At 40.8% G+C, this 16,905-nt stretch overlaps 1 protein-coding gene across 1 annotated transcript; it reads right to left on the bottom strand.

The window, feature by feature from the left end:
* Positions 1-1,194: 1,194 nt before the first annotated feature.
* On the bottom strand, positions 1,195-9,520 carry LOC135567229 (zinc finger protein OZF-like). Its single transcript, XM_065014646.1, has 3 exons — positions 9,423-9,520; positions 8,039-8,290; positions 1,195-3,880 (listed from the first exon to the last, which is right to left on the bottom strand). The coding sequence occupies exons 2-3, from the start codon at positions 8,142-8,144 to the stop codon at positions 2,481-2,483; spliced, it is 1,506 nt and encodes a 501-aa protein (XP_064870718.1). The 5' UTR covers positions 8,145-8,290; positions 9,423-9,520; the 3' UTR covers positions 1,195-2,480.
* Between the last annotated feature and the right edge of the window lie 7,385 nt (positions 9,521-16,905).

Genomic DNA, 16,905 nt, shown 5'->3' with positions numbered 1-16,905 from the left:
AGTCAGTTAAGAACAAATTCTTATTTTCAATGACGGCCTAGGAACAGTGGGTTAACTGCCTGTTCAGGGGCAGAACAACAGATTTGTACCTTGTCAGCTCGGGGGTTTGAACTTGCAACCTTCCGGTTACTAGTCCAACACTCTAACCTCTAGGCTACCCTGCCGCCCCAATGTTGAATGTTTACAGTTTTAAACTAGGAAACAGGCCCCTTAATCTTAGACTTGGGACCACACAGCCACTCCAATGAATAGCAGGCTAATGATTGCTTTGCAATGTTTGCGGTTAGCCACTGATTCCTTCCAAACCACTCATTGTTGAATTTGCAATTTGTTGTGTGATGTTTGTGTCCAATGGCCGATGAGCACCGATACATTTTATCTATAATTTCTCATTATTTCTCTTCATATGACAAAGATTAAAAAGGATTTGCCAGTAGATTGTTGACTTGATTCATGATGATGACTGCTAGCTCAGATGTTGACATGATCAAACATATCATTTATTTCATACTGTTTTATTGCTAAAACTGTGGGGCTCAAAACAGGTGGCTCACCTGCCCTGAATGATGGGTCTCCACTGAACTTATCTAGAACACTACAGTCCGTCTGGGTGTTTAACCTTCCCAAGATCCCCCATGTCACCCTGCTCCCCGTACATTCCACTGGCTTCCAGTCGAAGCTCACATCCACTACAAGACAATGGTGTTTATTACGGTGCAGCAAGAGGAACTGCCCCATCTCTACTTTCAGGCTCAAACCCTGTATCCCAACCCGAGCACTCAGTTCTGCTACCTCTGGTCTCATGGCCGTCCCACTGCTACAGGAGGTCAAGCTCCCTCTCAGCCCAGTCAAAGCACTTGTGGTTGTCTTACCTGGCAATCTTAAGATGAATGTACTTAATGTGCTGGTGACATCACAGGGTCAGAGAAAACTCCTGACTGTAGTCGTACAAAAACACTCCCAGCACTCAGCCCATAAGAACCATTCATACTGTCAGATCTAATATGAAGAACTGAATACAACCATCAGAACCATTCATACCGTCAGATCTAATATGAAGAACTGAATACAACCATAAGAACCATTCATACTGTCAGATCTAATATGAAGAACTGAATACAACCATCAGAACCATTCATACTGTCAGATCTAATATGAAGAACTGAATACTAAAGAGAAGAAGAGGTTGACCAGTACATATTCATGTATCTTTATTTTTCATTGGCAGATCAATAAAGTTTGCTTCAATGCAGTTACCCAAACACATTCATGATCAGTAACTAAAATAACGAATCTAGTTTTAAAGACTATTAATAAACACATGTATTCATTTCATAAGCTGTGTATCATTAAATAAAGTTCTAAAATAATCCCCCCAAACTAATGGTGAAAAGTGATAATCACACCATCTCTATCTGATTCATGTTAAGCGTGGAAGGTAGCCTCGTGGTTGGAGCGTTGGGCCAGTAACCAAAAGGTTACTAGATCAAATCCCCGAGCTGACAAGGTAAAAATCTATTGTTCTGCCTCTGAACAAGGCAGTTAACCCACTGTTCCTAGGCCATTAATGTAAATAAGAATTTGTTCTTAACTGACTTGCCTACTTAAATAAAGGTTCAATAAAAAATATAAGAAGTGTCTACTAGCTCCTTCCCACAGAATACTGCAGAGGGACAACCTGGTCTCAGAGCAAAACTTATTCTATTATACAAAAACATCCATTCCACGCCATTTAGTATGTTAGGTTACATGACATTGGCCTACCAATATAAACTGAACTAAAATATAAACAAAACATGTAAAGTATTGGTTTCATGAGCTGAAATAAAAACTTCCAGAGATGTTCCAGATGTTATATATATAATATCCCTGTTAGTGAGCATTTAAGTCTAAATAAAGGCCACACTACATCACAGATGTCTCAAGTTTAGGGAATGTGCAATTCTCATGATGACTGCAGGAACGTCCACCAGAGCTGCCACCTCTAACGTCCTTTTTGAGAATTTGGCAGTACATCCAACCGGCCTCACAACTGCAGATCACATGTAACCATGGCAGCCCAGGACCTCTTCACCTGCAGGATTGTCTGGGGGGGCTGAGTAGTATTTCTGTCTGTAATAAAAAACCTTTTGTGTGGAAAAACTCATTCTGACTGGCTGGGCCTGGCTCGCAAGTGGGCCTATGCCCTCCCAAGTCCCACCCATTCATGAGCCCCTGCCTAGCTAACGTTAGCTAGGTTAGGGGTGAGGGGTTTAAGGTAGAGTTAAATGGGTTTAGGGGAAAGGTTAGCGAACATGCAAAGTAGTTGCATGCTAAGCTAACATGCTAACATAGTTAAAAAGTAGTAAGTAGTTGCAAAGTTGCTAATTAGCTGAAATGCTCAAGTCCTCCTGAATGAGATTCAAACAAGCTACCTTTAGCTAGACGTTTGACTTACAGAAAATCACACAAAAGTCAGAGCAGACGTAAGCAGGCTTCTCTCATGAGTGTGTTCTCTGATGAACTTTTAGCTCAGTTACTGTTTTGAAGCATTTTACAGAGGCAGAGTAGGAGTATGGTTTCTCTCCATGTGTATGTTCATGTTTTTTTAAGGTATACAGTCGAGAGAAACTTAAACCACAGTCAGAACAGGAGTAAGGCTTTTCTCCTGTGTGTGTTCTCTGATGAACTTTTAGATGAGTTGATTTTGTGAAGCATTTTCCACAGTCAGAACAGGAGTAAGGCTTTTCTCCTGTGTGTGCTCTCTGATGAACTTTTAGCTCGTTTGATGTTTTTAAACATTTTCCACAGTCAGAGCAGGAGTATGGCTTCTCCCCTGTATGTATACGTTCATGTGATTTTAAGTGGGAAAGTTGAGAGAAACTAGTCCCACAGTCAGAGCAGAAGTAAGGCTTCTCTCCTGTGTGTGTTCTCTGGTGAATTTTTAGCTCATTTATTGTTTTAAAACATTTTCCACAGTCAGAGCAGGAGTATGGCTTCTCCCCTGTATGTATACGTTCATGTGATTTTAAGTGGCAAAGTTGAGAGAAACTAGTTCCACAGTCAGGGCAGAAGAAAGGCTTCTCTCCTGTGTGTGTTCTTTGATGATCTTTTAGATCAGTTGATGTTGTGAAGCATTTTCCACAGTCAGAGCAGGAGTATGGCTTCTCACCTGTGTGTGTTCTTTGATGAACCTTTAGCTGATTTGATGTTTTAAAACATTTTCCACAGTCAGAGCAGGAATATGGCTTCTCCCCTGTATGTAGACGTTCATGTGTCTTTAAGTGGGAAAGTTGAGAGAAACTAGTTCCACAGTCAGGGCAGAAGAAAGGCTTATCTCCTATGTGAGTCTTCTGATGAACTTTTAGCTGAGTTGATGTTTTAAAATGTTTTCCACAGCCAGAGCAGGAGTATGGCTTCTCTCCTGTGTGTGTTCTTTGATGAACCTTTAGCTGAGTTGATGTTTTGAAATATTTTACACAGTCAGAGCAGGAGTATGGCTTCTCTCCTGTGTGATTTATCCTATGAATTTTTAGCTCAGTTGATGTTTTGAAATATTTTACACAGTCAGAGCAGGAATAAGGCTTCTCCCCTGTATGTATACGTTCATGTGATTTTAAGTGGGAAAGTTGAGAGAAACTAGTTCCACAGTCAGAGCAGGAGTATGGCTTCTCACATGTGTGTGTTCTTTGATGAACTTTTAGCTGGGTTGATGTTTTAAAACGTTTTCCACAGCCAGAGCAGGAGTAAGGCTTCTCTCCTGTGTGTATTTTTAGGTGTATTTTTAGCTTTGATAGAAATGGGAAAATCTCTTCACAATGTGGGCAGTGATGAGACCTCTTAGCTCTCTGATCTTCCTGCTGTTGCTCTCTGGATGTAGAGAATGTCTCAACATGGTCTCCTGTGTGAACAACATAAGAAGAACCAGTCAGTTGGTGTGATATACATGTCAATCAAATGTATTTTATGAAGCCCTTTTTACATCAGTAGTTGTCACAAAGTGCTGAACAGAAACCCAGCCTAAAAACCGCATTGAGCAAGCAATGCAGATGTAGAAGCACAATGGCCACAAAAAAACTCCCTAGAAAGCAGGAACCTAGGAAGAAACCTAGAGAGGAACCAGGCTCAGAGTGGGGACCAGTCCTCTTCTGGCCATACCGGGTGATAGGTAGCCTTGTGGTTAGAGCAACCGGAAGGCTGCAAGATCGAATCCCTGAGCTGACGAGGTAAAAATCTGTTGTTCTTCCCCTGAATAAGGCAGTTAACCCACTGTTCCTAGGCCGTCATTGAAAATCAGAATTTGTTCCTAACTGACTTGCCTACTTAACCTGTTTGGGTGCATGTCCAAACGCTAGCAGGACACCTACGACAACATCCGGTGAAATTGCAGAGCGCGAAATTCAAAATACAAAAATCGTAATATTAAACATTCATGAAAATACAAGTGTCTTACATCATTTAAAAGCTTCTTGTTAAGGCTTTACGGAGAAAGCATACCATGCGATTATCTGAGGACAGCGCCCCACGTCAAAATACGTTTTCAAGCAGCACAGGCGTCACAAAATCACAGACAGCAATTAAATAAATCACTTACTTTGAAGATCTTCCTCTGATTGCAATCCCAAGGGTCCCAGCTACACAATGAATGGTTGTTTGGTCAATAAAGCCACCGTGCTTCTACACCTGCATTGCTTACTGTTTGGGGTTTTAGGCTGGGTTTCTGTACAGCACTTTGAGATATCAGCTGATGTACGAAGGGCTATATAAATACATTTGATTTGATTTAATGGACCTAAAAAACGTACCTTTCTTTCAAAAACAAGGACATTTCTAAGTGACCCTAAACTTTCCAACGGTAGTGTATGTATTCATTTCAGTAGGCTGTATGGGAAGGGGAATCAAACTATTCTAAAACTGGGTAGGAATCAAAAACTAATAAGAGGCAAAAGTGGTGAAAATGATGAGCGATACCATCCTCCACTCAACATCACAAGGGTGATAGTAGAATTTGTGTTTAAAGTAATGACTAAGATATTTCACCCTGAAACTGTATCACTGTGTGTGAAATCCATTAGACACATAAGACTATAAGTTGGTAATATGTGCAGCGTTGGCAGGGTAGAATTAGAACATTGTGTTCCTTACAGGACATTCTGTCCCCACCCGGAGTGGAGAAACTGTTAGGCTTGCAGAAAATCATGAAACATGTTGCAGAACAATGTAAGTGTACAGTGGAACAATACAGCCATCCTAAAGCAGGGTGGGGTTCTCGACTGATGTGTGTATAAAAGATGGGCTCTGAATTTGAGAGGGCAGAGCTCTCTGAATAAAGAATTGATCATTTGTATGCTGGGACTCTGTTTATTCAAACTTAGAGCCTTACAACCTCTAGGATACAGATGGAGTTATAAAATAGTTCAGTTAGAACATTGGGATAGAAATTCTCGTGACAAAGGGGGTTAGTAACTACACAGACTCATTTCATAGAACTTCAAAACACTGGCAGTTTGTCTACTCCACTTCTTTAGTCTACTCTCTGATCACTCCAGATAGCCCAGTGAATAAAACAAATGCTGGCAATACTGTTGTCATCCATACAAGTCTTAGCAGCATGAAATAACGTCTACAATGCATTCAAAAGGTATTCAGACCCCTTGGCTTTTTGTTTTTGTTACATTACAGTCTTATTCTAATTCTCATCAGTCGACACACAATACCCATAATGACAAGGGCAAAAACAGGTTTTTAGAAATAACATGAAATATTACATTTATGTAAGTATTCAGACCCTTTACACAATAGTTAGTTGAAGCACCTTTGGCATCGATTACAGCCTGTTGGGTATGAAGCTACAAGCTTGGCACAATTGTATTTGGGGAGTTTCTCCCATTCTTCTCTGCAGATCCTCTCAAGCTCATGGTCAGAGTCCTTTAGGTACCTTTTGGCAAACTCCAAGTGGACTGTCATGTGCCTTTTACTGAGGAGTGACTTCCGTCTGGGCACTCTACCATAAAGACCTGATTAGTGGAGTCCTGCCGAGATGATTGTCCTTCTGGAAGATTCTCTCGTCTCCATAGAGGAACTCTGGAGCTCTGTCAGAGTGACCATCAGGGTTCTTGGCCACCTCCCTGACCAAGGCCCTTCTCCCCCGATTGCTCAGATGGTCCGGGTGGCCCGCTCTAGGAAGAGTCTTGATGGTTCCAAACTTCTTCCATTGAAGAATGATGGAGGCCTCTGTGTTCTTGGGACCTTTAATGCTGCAGAAATGTTTTGGTACCTGTCTCCAGATCTGTGCCGACACAATCCTGTCAAGGAGCTAGACGGAGAAATCCTTCCACCTCATGACTTGGTTTTAACTCTGACATGCACGGTCAACTGTGGGACCTGACATAGACAGGTGTGTGCCTGTCCAAATCATGTCCAATCAATTGAATTTACCACAGGTGGACTCCAAGTTGAAAAAACATCTCAAGGATCATCTCATAGCAAAGGGTCTGAAACGTTATGTAAATAAGCAATTATTATTATTTTTAATTGCATTTGCAAGACTTTCTAAAAACCTGTTTTGGCTTTGTCATTATGGGATATTGTGTGTAGATTGACTAGGAAAAACATGTAATCAATTTTAGAAGAAGGCTGTAATGTACCAAAATGGGAGAAATGGGAAGGGGTCTGACAGTGCCCTCGGAAAGTATTCAGACCACTTGACTTTTTCCACATTGTTATGTTACAGCCTAATTCTATAATTAAATAAAAATATATCCTCAGCAATCTACACACAATACCCCATATTGACAAAGTGAAAACAGGATTAGACATTTTTGCAAATGTATAAAAATACATTTTTTTAAAACAAGAGACTCAAAATTGAGTTCAGATGCTTCCTGTTTCCAATGATCATCCTTGAGATGTTTCTACAACTTGATATATACAAAATATTAAATATCCACTACTGTTCAAACGTTTGGGGTCACTTAGAAATGTCCTTGTTTTGAAAGAAAACACATTGTTTGTCCATTAAAATAACATCAAATTGATCAGAAATACAGTGAAGACATTGTTATTGTTGTAAATGACTATTGTAGCTGGAAACGGCAGATATTTTATGGAATATCTACATAGGAGTACAGAGGCCCATTATCAGCAACCATCACTCCTGTGATCCAATGGCATGTTGTGTTAGCTAATCCAAGTTGATCATTTTAAAAGGCTAATTGATAATTTGACAACCCTTTTGAGGGCCTCCCGGGTGGTGCAGTGGTTAAGGGCGCTGTACTGCAGCGCCAGCTGTGCCACCAGAGACTGTGTTAAGAACCAGTGCGGCTTGTTTGGGTTGTGTATCGGAGGACGCATGACGTTCAACCTTCGTCTCTCCCGAGCCCAGGAGTTGTAGGGATGAGACAAGATAGAAGCTACTTAACAATTGGAATCCACGAAAAAGAGGTAAAAAATAAAAGAAAACCTTTTGAATTTATGTCGCTGAAAACTGTGGTTCAGACTAAAGAAGCAATAAAACTGGCCTTTACAACTCTGCCTAGAAGGCCAGCATCCCGGAGTCGCTTCTTCACTGTTGACGTTGAGACTGGTGTTAAGTGACTCCAAACTTTTCAATTGAGCTCAGGTGCATCCTGTTTCCATTGATCATCCTTGAGATGTTTCTACAAATTGATCTATAAAATATTAAATATATATGTATCAGATATAAATCATCAGGATGTGGTAGTGTACTGGTTATGTTCAACACTTCTCCAATCGTTGTTGAGACCTGATATTCTGTGCAGCAAACAAATCATAATTCAATATTGACAGTGATGATGCCATGGCCTATGTTGAAATGAGGTATGACTAACTTGGTGATTGAGGGTATTAAACATGTTCAACGTTCTTGAGACAATGTGTGGGCAAAGGCAGGCGATACAAGTTTAAATAGTTTTTGCTTCGCTGTGAAGTCTTGAGTTGTGTGATGTCAGAATTACAGAATTCAACCTAGCAATAGACTGGTCATAACTTATGGAAGTCTAATTTATGAAGTTAACTTATAGATAGAACCAGCTCTTACCATGACTAACAGTTGTCCTAATCTTCTCCTCCTCTTCTTCTTCATCTTTAATGTTGACATTCAGCTCCAGTGTTTGACTGCAGTCTTCCAGCTTCACTGATGCCATCTCTGGATCCTGCAGTGCAAACTGGGCTCCACTGTCACAATCAGGACCCAGTGACTGTAGGTTTCTACTCAGTGTGGAAGGAGAGAGGCAGGCAGTGTTTGTCCTCACTGTTGATGTTACCGGCCTCAGACTTAATCTGAGTCGGTCTGTAGTAATAAAGACAGACACAAAAGTTATTTTCCTGACAGTTCTGGCACTTTATTCTGTAAAAATATTTTCTTGTTCAATTATCTCATTTCAGTAGATCAGGTAGCTAATCCTTGACAAAACATTCACTCACGTTAGACACAAAGTACACATTTTAAATTGCACAACATAAGTGCACTTAATCTATCGTAGATTTCCTAAATTCACATAAATGCATAAATGACTCAAAAACCATTTAGTACAAGATCACAGTATGTTTCAGGCAGCACTATGTACTATTTTATGAATAACCTTGTCTTCACTGTATTATTTCACTCACAAAAACCAAATGTATTTCCCATTCACACCATATTAAGAATTATATGGGGTCGTACAGTGGCAAGTCAAATTCAAGGACTTTTTCAGGCACTAATATTTATTTACTTGAAGCCCCGTATGAAAACCCTGAATTATAGATAAACATAGAAACAACTAAATGTGTCTGAATATTAGTACAAATGTATCAAGTACAAGTATGGAGCTAAAACAAGCAGGCACTTGGTCCTCCATGGAATGGGTTTGATACGTGAACCGATTCATCCGTATTAATCGACGCCATTCCATGCAGTTGGCCTCTCTCACCAAATGGTGAAGGATAACTTCAGCTAGCTTCCCTCTATTTTGACACTTCATCACACAGCCTCATGTCGCCATTTCACCACGAGCAAACTCCTAGAAAGACGACCGAAACCGTTGAAGCCGCCATTTGACTTGCCTCGTCCGAATCATCCAGGTCTCGCGAGCTTATATTGACGAAACAGTGTGTATATAAACTCGCGAGAACAGGATGGTTCGGACGAGGCTATTTACCAGCTCACAAACATTTTACACAAAACCAAGATCATGTAAAAACGAACTTAAATAAATGGAATCTTTATGAAATGACTGACGAAATTATGTACATACACTCAGACAAACCCAAAGTCTATCTATGTGACTTGTAAAATAGTTTTTAATCACGTTCTTCACTCACTCGGTTAGACTCCAAAATAACACATACAATTAAAACCATTACCAGACGTGAAACGGATTTGTTACCTAGCATGTTATAAATTCTTTCGACATTAGAAAGTTAAACATGCTATTACATACCTACAATGACACATTTGAAACAGACACAACCACTATCCACACAACAGCACAGTTCTGTCGTTTCGACCCGGAACTTCCTGTTCCCCACTTGGACAGTGCAGCAGCGTCATCTTCTTCTCTGGTATACTGACATTTACACAAATATAACCTGTCTGCCGCCACCTAATGTACGGTGAGTAAACTGTAGAAAAATATACACGTCCAATGTTGAAAAGAGGGGGAACAACGACCTCAAAACAAAATACATAAATAGATAAATAACAACATCCCACTCCTTCAGTCACAGTCCGATTCAAATCACATCCCTACACAGTCTCATGGGCCTCGTAGGGAGGAACATCTTCAGTCAGTATTCCCTGCAATTGGTGGTGTAAAGTACTTATTAAGTACAAATATTTAAGTGCGACATCAGTAGTTTTTGGGGATATCTGTACTTTACTTTTGATATTTTTGACAACTTCTACTTTTACTCCACTACATTCCTAAAGAAAATAATGTACTTTCAACTCCAAACATTTTCCCTGACACCCAAAAGTACTCGTTACATTTTGAATGATTAGCAGGACAGGAAAACATTTAAATTCGCGCAGCCCTACTGCATCTGATTTGGCGGATTCACCAAACACAAATACTTTATTTTTTAATTATGGATGTGGTCTTAAATTCAATCTGGAGTGCCAGAGTGTGCTTGGGCTTTTGTAAATTCCGAGCGTTGTCAGATTGTCAGTTCGTATCGCTCTCGGAGCGTTCAGAGCCACACTGGACGCTCTGGCGGAGGAGGAGGGTTGATTCAAGCGTTCTGACCTCACAACGGCAGTCAAGCATCCAAGATAACTGGTTAACATTGGCTAGCTTGCTAGCTACTTTCAGTACAAATGAGAGAACTCTGACATTTCACTCGCCTTAGCAGAGCTGGTTAAGCTGTGTTCATGTTATCCAGAGCATTGGTGACTTTAACTGTGCTACAGGCAACAATTTAATAAAGCATTTTTTTGCCGACGCTTACTGACACCGGCGGTATTCAAGGGGTGTTGAGCGTTCGTTTTTCATCAATTATTCTTCCCTCTGGCACTCAGAGAGAGTGGTCTGAAATCGGAGTATATAGCCAGAGCGAATTTAGGAACGCAGGCTATGTCTGAGTGTTGGAGTGTGCCCCTTACAGGTTAGGACAATTACAGTGGCAATTTAGGTGAATTACCGTGGCAGGTTAGGAGACTGAGGTTAAGGTTAGGAAAAGGGTGAAGGTTAGCTACAATGTAACAGATGTCAACAACTGTTGTCCCAACGCAAAAGAAACGGCCACGGACCGACTGAAGCATGGCCCAATTCCCATTGACGGCCCAATTCCCATTGACGGCCCCATAGCGAAGTCATGTTTACTCATCAAGTCTGTAAACAAAACATCCATTGAATTACTCAAGTAAATGCCATAGTCAGATTTTTTCCCCGTCACTCACAGCCAAGGTTAACCATTTCAGGTTCATGATATGAGGTGGGTGAGACTATATCACATGCAGATGCTGAAGGGAAAACACCTCTTGATCTGCGTGTTTATAATGTAGGTCAAAGAGCAGCCTCGTCTCATAGACCAGATGTAACATAGTAAATATAAATCAGAGACTCTCAAAATAGTGTGATATGTTACATTATGGTTCCATAAGACAGATGGTTACTTAATAAATGGAATTTGTTGGTGCTGTACTGTAACAGCGAGCTGGGCCAGTTGAAAGTATTGACAACAGGGACATATTGTTGGTGACTGTGTGCTCCTTCATTAGTTTTGTGTTTATTATTATTTTACTTCTGGTACCCTCCTACCTGAGAGGCATGAGGCCTGAGAGGAGTTGCACTGTTAAAATCATCCCAGTGTGGAGATGAAACACCTGTGTGTTACAAAGCCACATGCTCTGTCCTCTCTGCTCTACCTAGGTGTTTTAATGTGGGTAATACAGAGATAATACTAATACCGAGATAACCACTGCTCTACCTAGGTGTTTTAATGTGGGTAATACAGAGATAATACTAATACAGAGATAACCACTGCTCTACCAAGGGTAATACAGAGATAATACTAATACAGAGATAACCACTGCTCTACCAAGGGTAATACAGAGATAATACTAATACAGAGAGAACCACTGCTCTACCTAGGTGTTTTAATGTGGGAAACACAGAGATAATACTAATACAGATAACCACTTCCCTACCTAGTGTTTTAATGTGACTCATACAGAGATTTTTTATTTTTTATTTCACCTTTATTTAACCAGGTAGGCTAGTTGAGAACAAGTTCTCATTTGCAACTGCGACCTGGCCAAGATAAAGCATAGCAGTGTGAACAGACAACACAGAGTTACACATGGAGTAAACAATTAACAAGTCAATAACACAGTAGAAAAAAAAGGGGGAGTCTATATACAATGTGTGCAAAAGGCATGAGGAGGTAGGCGAATAATTACAATTTTGCAGATTAACACTGGAGTGATAAATCATCAGATGGTCATGTACAGGTAGAGATATTGGTGTGCAAAAGAGCAGAAAAGTAAATAAACAAAAACAGTATGGGAATGAGGTAGGTGAAAATGGGTGGGCTATTTACCAATAGACTATGTACAGCTGCAGCGATCGGTTAGCTGCTCAGATAGCTGATGTTTGAAGTTGGTGAGGGAGATAAAAGTCTCCAACTTCAGCGATTTTTGCAGTTCGTTCCAGTCACAGGCAGCAGAGTACTGGAACGAAAGGCGGCCAAATGAGGTGTTGGCTTTAGGGATGATCAGTGAGATACACCTGCTGGAGCGCGTGCTACGGATGGGTGTTGCCATCGTGATCAGTGAACTGAGATAAGGCGGAGCTTTACCTAGCATGGACTTGTAGATGACCTGAGCCAGTGGGTCTGGCGACGAATATGTAGCGAGGGCCAGCCGACTAGAGCATACAAGTCGCAGTGGTGGGTGGTATAAGGTGCTTTAGTGACAAAACGGATGGCACTGTGATAGACTGCATCCAGTTTACTGAGTAGAGAATTCAAATGTATGGACATGATTGGAAAAGGATCACACCTGTCTATATAAGGTCCCACAGATGACAGTGCAAGTCAGAGCAAAAACCAAGCAATGAGGTCGAATAAATTTTCAGTGGAGCTCCGAGACAGATTTGTGGTGAGGCACAGATCTGGGGAAGAGTACCAAAACATTTCTCAATTCTCTGTTGGCTGGGGTCCCCGCTTGTGTCTTCAAACTCCTGCCCTACATTGGGCACAAACCTTTTAAAGGCTCCCGAGTGGTGCAGCAGTCTAAGGCACCTCATCTCAGTGCAAGGGACATCACTACAGTCCCTGGTTCGAATCATAGCTGAATCACATCTGGCCATGATAGGGAAGCACACAATTATCCCAGCATCGGTGAGGATTGGCTGGGGTAGGCCTTCTTTGTAAATAAGAATTTGTTCTTAACTGACTAACCTAGTTAAATAAAATAAAAAAGTGGACGCATGCCAGCAAAGCCACGAAACAATACATTAATTGCACTATAACAGTGAGAAACGGTGCCCACAAACTGTTAGGACCCAACAATTTACCACTGCTTCACCTGGCTATCAGCGGAGCCTTGTCTGGCAACGAAACAGTTCATTCAGCCTCATTTACTGTCTTTTAAAGTAACATGGCTGACTTACTTAAACAAATGTGGTTTCTACTGACAATTGAGATGTACAAACTATGGCATAAGGGCCAATCCGTAATTTCGATTAAGACATTAATGAGCGAGCTAGGACGGACGTAGTCAATGTAACTATTTGTTCAGCACTTTGGAAATGTACAGCAACATAATTCAGAACATGGGCCGTTCTTACAGTGTTCTCTCTGTATGCCAAGTCAGAACCGTAGGATAAATAAAGGGGCATATATGCAGACAATGAAAATTCTTACAGTATTCAATGATTACATTTCTCAAAAACAGGTTATAGGCTACATGTGAACAGTAGGCAAAATTAAGATGTGAAACTAGATAAAATTATTAGGTGAGGCACATGGGCTACTAACATCTTACTACACAACATACACTTAGTATTACTTTCTTAGCTACAGTATACTTAAATATCTTCCTGGCATATTACATAATTTATGCAGCAGCATACAAGACATTTTTGGACTCACCTTGTTGTGCTGTGCTCACTTGAACAGGAAGGTGGCGCGGCAGTAATTTGTGGGCATATTTTGTCATCAAACTTCATCAACAAATTATGGCATTCTCTGGATTTGTGGTGCTTTCAAAACAACTGGGAACTCGAAGAAGAAAAAAAAGGAATCATGATGACGTCAGTGATCTTCAGGTTGTAGCTGTAGAAAGAGGCCCGAGTTCCCAATTTACAATTCCGAGTTGGATGAAAGTTCAAAACGTATTTTCTCAGTCGTAGCTTGTTTTTCCCCGAGTTCCCAGTTGTTTTGAACTCACACAAGTCAGATGTTGCAGTACCGAGTTAAGTTGATTTGAGCGTGGCACAAATCAAGCTTCATTGACAGCATGGCCAATGTTGAATGGGAAAGAGCCCCTTAATCTTAGACTTGGGACCACACAGCCACTCCACTGAATAGCAGGCTAATGATTGCTTTGCAATGCTTGCAGTTAGACACTGATTCCTTCCACTGATTCCTTCCTTCAAGCGACTGTAGATATCACATGATTTGAAATTATCTGTGGACAATGACCTTAAGCCTTCTTGGATGGGCACTTCTAATGTAACTCTATGGCAGCACCCAAGGGGCTTGAATATTCCATTTCTTCCCTTAGACTTGGCAGTGATGTATTGTCCCCATGAATGACAAAACACTGAGCCAATCACAGCACTAAGCTCAGTATTTTCTGCTGGCTTGCCCCACCTCCACAGAAAGCACTGATCGAGGCTGAAACACCTGCATTTTGGAGATGCCTTACTCAAGAAAACCAAATAGACCATGTTTGTATGCGGCTTTATTAACAAGTCAATAACATGTTTTTTTACATTGTTTGCAAACAGATACATTATTTTCTCACTGTTTTATTGCTAAAACTGTGGTGCTCAAAACAGGTGGCTCACCTGCCCTGAATGATGGGTCTCCACTGAACTTATCTAGAACACTGCAGTCCGCCTGGGTGTTTAACCTTCCCAAGATCCCCCATGTCACCCTGCTCCTCCGTACATTCCACTGGCTTACAGTTGAAGCTCACATCCACTACAAGACAATGGTGTTTACTTACGGTGCAGCAAGAAGAACTGCCCCATCTCTACCTTCACGCTCAAACCCTGTATCCCAACCCGAGCACTCAGTTCTGCTACCTCTGGTCTCATGGCCGTCCCACTGCTACAGGAGGTCAAGCTCCCTCTCAGCCCAGTCAAAGCACTTCTCTGTCCTACTGTCATACTGTCATATCTAATATGAAGAACTGAATACAACCATAAGAACCATTCATACTGTCAGATCTAATATGAAGAACTGAATACAACCATAAGAACCATTCATACTGTCAGATCTAATATGAAGAACTGAATACTAAAGAGAAGAAGAGGTTGACCAGTACATATTCATGTAACTTTATTTTTCATTGGCAGATCAATAAAGTTTGCTTCAATGCAGTTATCCAAACACATTCATGATCAGTAACTAAAATAACTCATCTAGTTTTAAAGACAATTAATAAACACACGTATTCATTTCATAAACTGTGTAACATTAAATAAAGTTGTAAAATCATCCCCCCCAAACTAATGGTGAAAAGTGATCATCTCTATCTGATACATGTTAGGGGCGGAATGTAGCCTAGTGGTTAGAGCATTGGGCCAGTAACCAAAAGGTTGCAAGATCGAATCCCTGAGCTGACAAGGTAAAAATCTGTTGTTCTGCCTCTGAACAAGGCAGTTTACCCACTGTTCCTAGGCCATCATTGTAAATAAGACTATAATTACACGCCCACCTTCCACAGAGCAGGAGTAAGGCTTCTCTCCTACGTGTAAACGTTGGTGTGTTTTTAAGCTGCCCAGTTGAAACTCTCCCTACAGACAGAGTCAGACCAGGCTGAGAGGGAAGCAGTACCACCCAGTCAATTGGCAGACTAGTGTTTGTTTTCAAAATGAGAAGAATAACAGAGGTATTCAACACCAAGTGCAAATCTTTACAGTAGAAGCCAACAAAACACACTAAAACTGACAAGGTGCACAATTGGTAAAGTAAAAGAGAGGCTAAAATTCTATAACGCTCCCTTTCCTCTGCACAGTTCTCTCACAGTGAGAACCAATAGGATTACAGTGTTCTATCGTTCTTCATTTGATCCAATTACAACTTCTTTTATGAGATGAGAATTAAGTGATGGAGTGACTTTATTCTTAGCTGGTCCGAGAACCGATGAGGCTTTTCTCCTTAACCTCACTAGGGTAGGGGTCACTATTTTCACCTCCGGATTAAAAGCGTTCCCAAAGTAAACTGCCTGCTACTCAGGACCAGAAGCTAGGAAATGCATACAATTAGTAGAATTGGAAAGACAACACTCCAAAGTTTCTAAAACTTAACAAATATTTGTCTGTGAGTATAACAGAACTGAAAAGGCAGGCAAAAACATGAGGAAAATTCATCCAGGAAGTGCCATTATTTTGAAATGGCTGTTTTTCCAATGAAAGCCTATCCACCATTTAAAGGGATAAGACCCAGATTCCGTTCCTATGGCTAACACTAGATGTGAACAGTCTTTAGACATTGTTTCAGGCTTGTATTCTGAAAAATGAGGAGAATGACCACATTGAGTCAGTGGATAGTGGGATGTCCCCAGAGCTGGGTCCTGCAGAGCGCACCTTTCTTGTTTTTCTTGTATATTGACGACGCTGTTGCCAGTTTAAATATTATCGATTATTTAGGCTAAAACAACCTGAGGATTGATTATAAACATCGTTTTATGTTTCTACAAACTTTACGGGATACTATTTGGGAATTTGTCTGCCTCTTGCGACCTCATTTGAGCCGTTGGATTACAGAACAAAATGTGCCAACAAATGGAGGTTTCAAGATATAAAGAGGGACTTTATCGAACAAAATGAACATTTATTGTGTAACTGGAGTCTTGTGAGTGCAACCATATGAAGATCATCATATTTCTGACTTTTGTGACTAGTCTACTTGGCTGGTAACTGTATGTAATGTTTTGTGTGCTGAGCGCCGTCCTCAGATAATCGCATGGTTTGCTTTCGCCTGAAAGCCTTTTTGAAATCTGACATGGCGGCTAGATTAACAACAAGTTAAGCTTTATTTTGATGTATTACAATTGTGATTTCATGAAATGTAAATATTTATAGTAATTCAATTTGAATTTGTCACTCTGCAATTTCACCGGATGTTGACCAGGTGGGACGCAACCGTCCCAGGTACCCAAATGAAGTTAATGTATACGTTGGTGTGTTTTTAAGTTGCTCTGGTGAGAGAAACTCTTCCCACAGTCAGAGCAGAAGTAAGGCTTCTCTC

This window comes from Oncorhynchus nerka, unplaced genomic scaffold (genome assembly GCF_034236695.1).
Source record: "Oncorhynchus nerka isolate Pitt River unplaced genomic scaffold, Oner_Uvic_2.0 unplaced_scaffold_2337, whole genome shotgun sequence".
Lineage (NCBI taxonomy): Eukaryota > Metazoa > Chordata > Actinopteri > Salmoniformes > Salmonidae > Oncorhynchus > Oncorhynchus nerka.
Note: the sequence above shows the minus strand (reverse complement) of the source record. Positions and strands in the feature narration are given on the sequence as shown.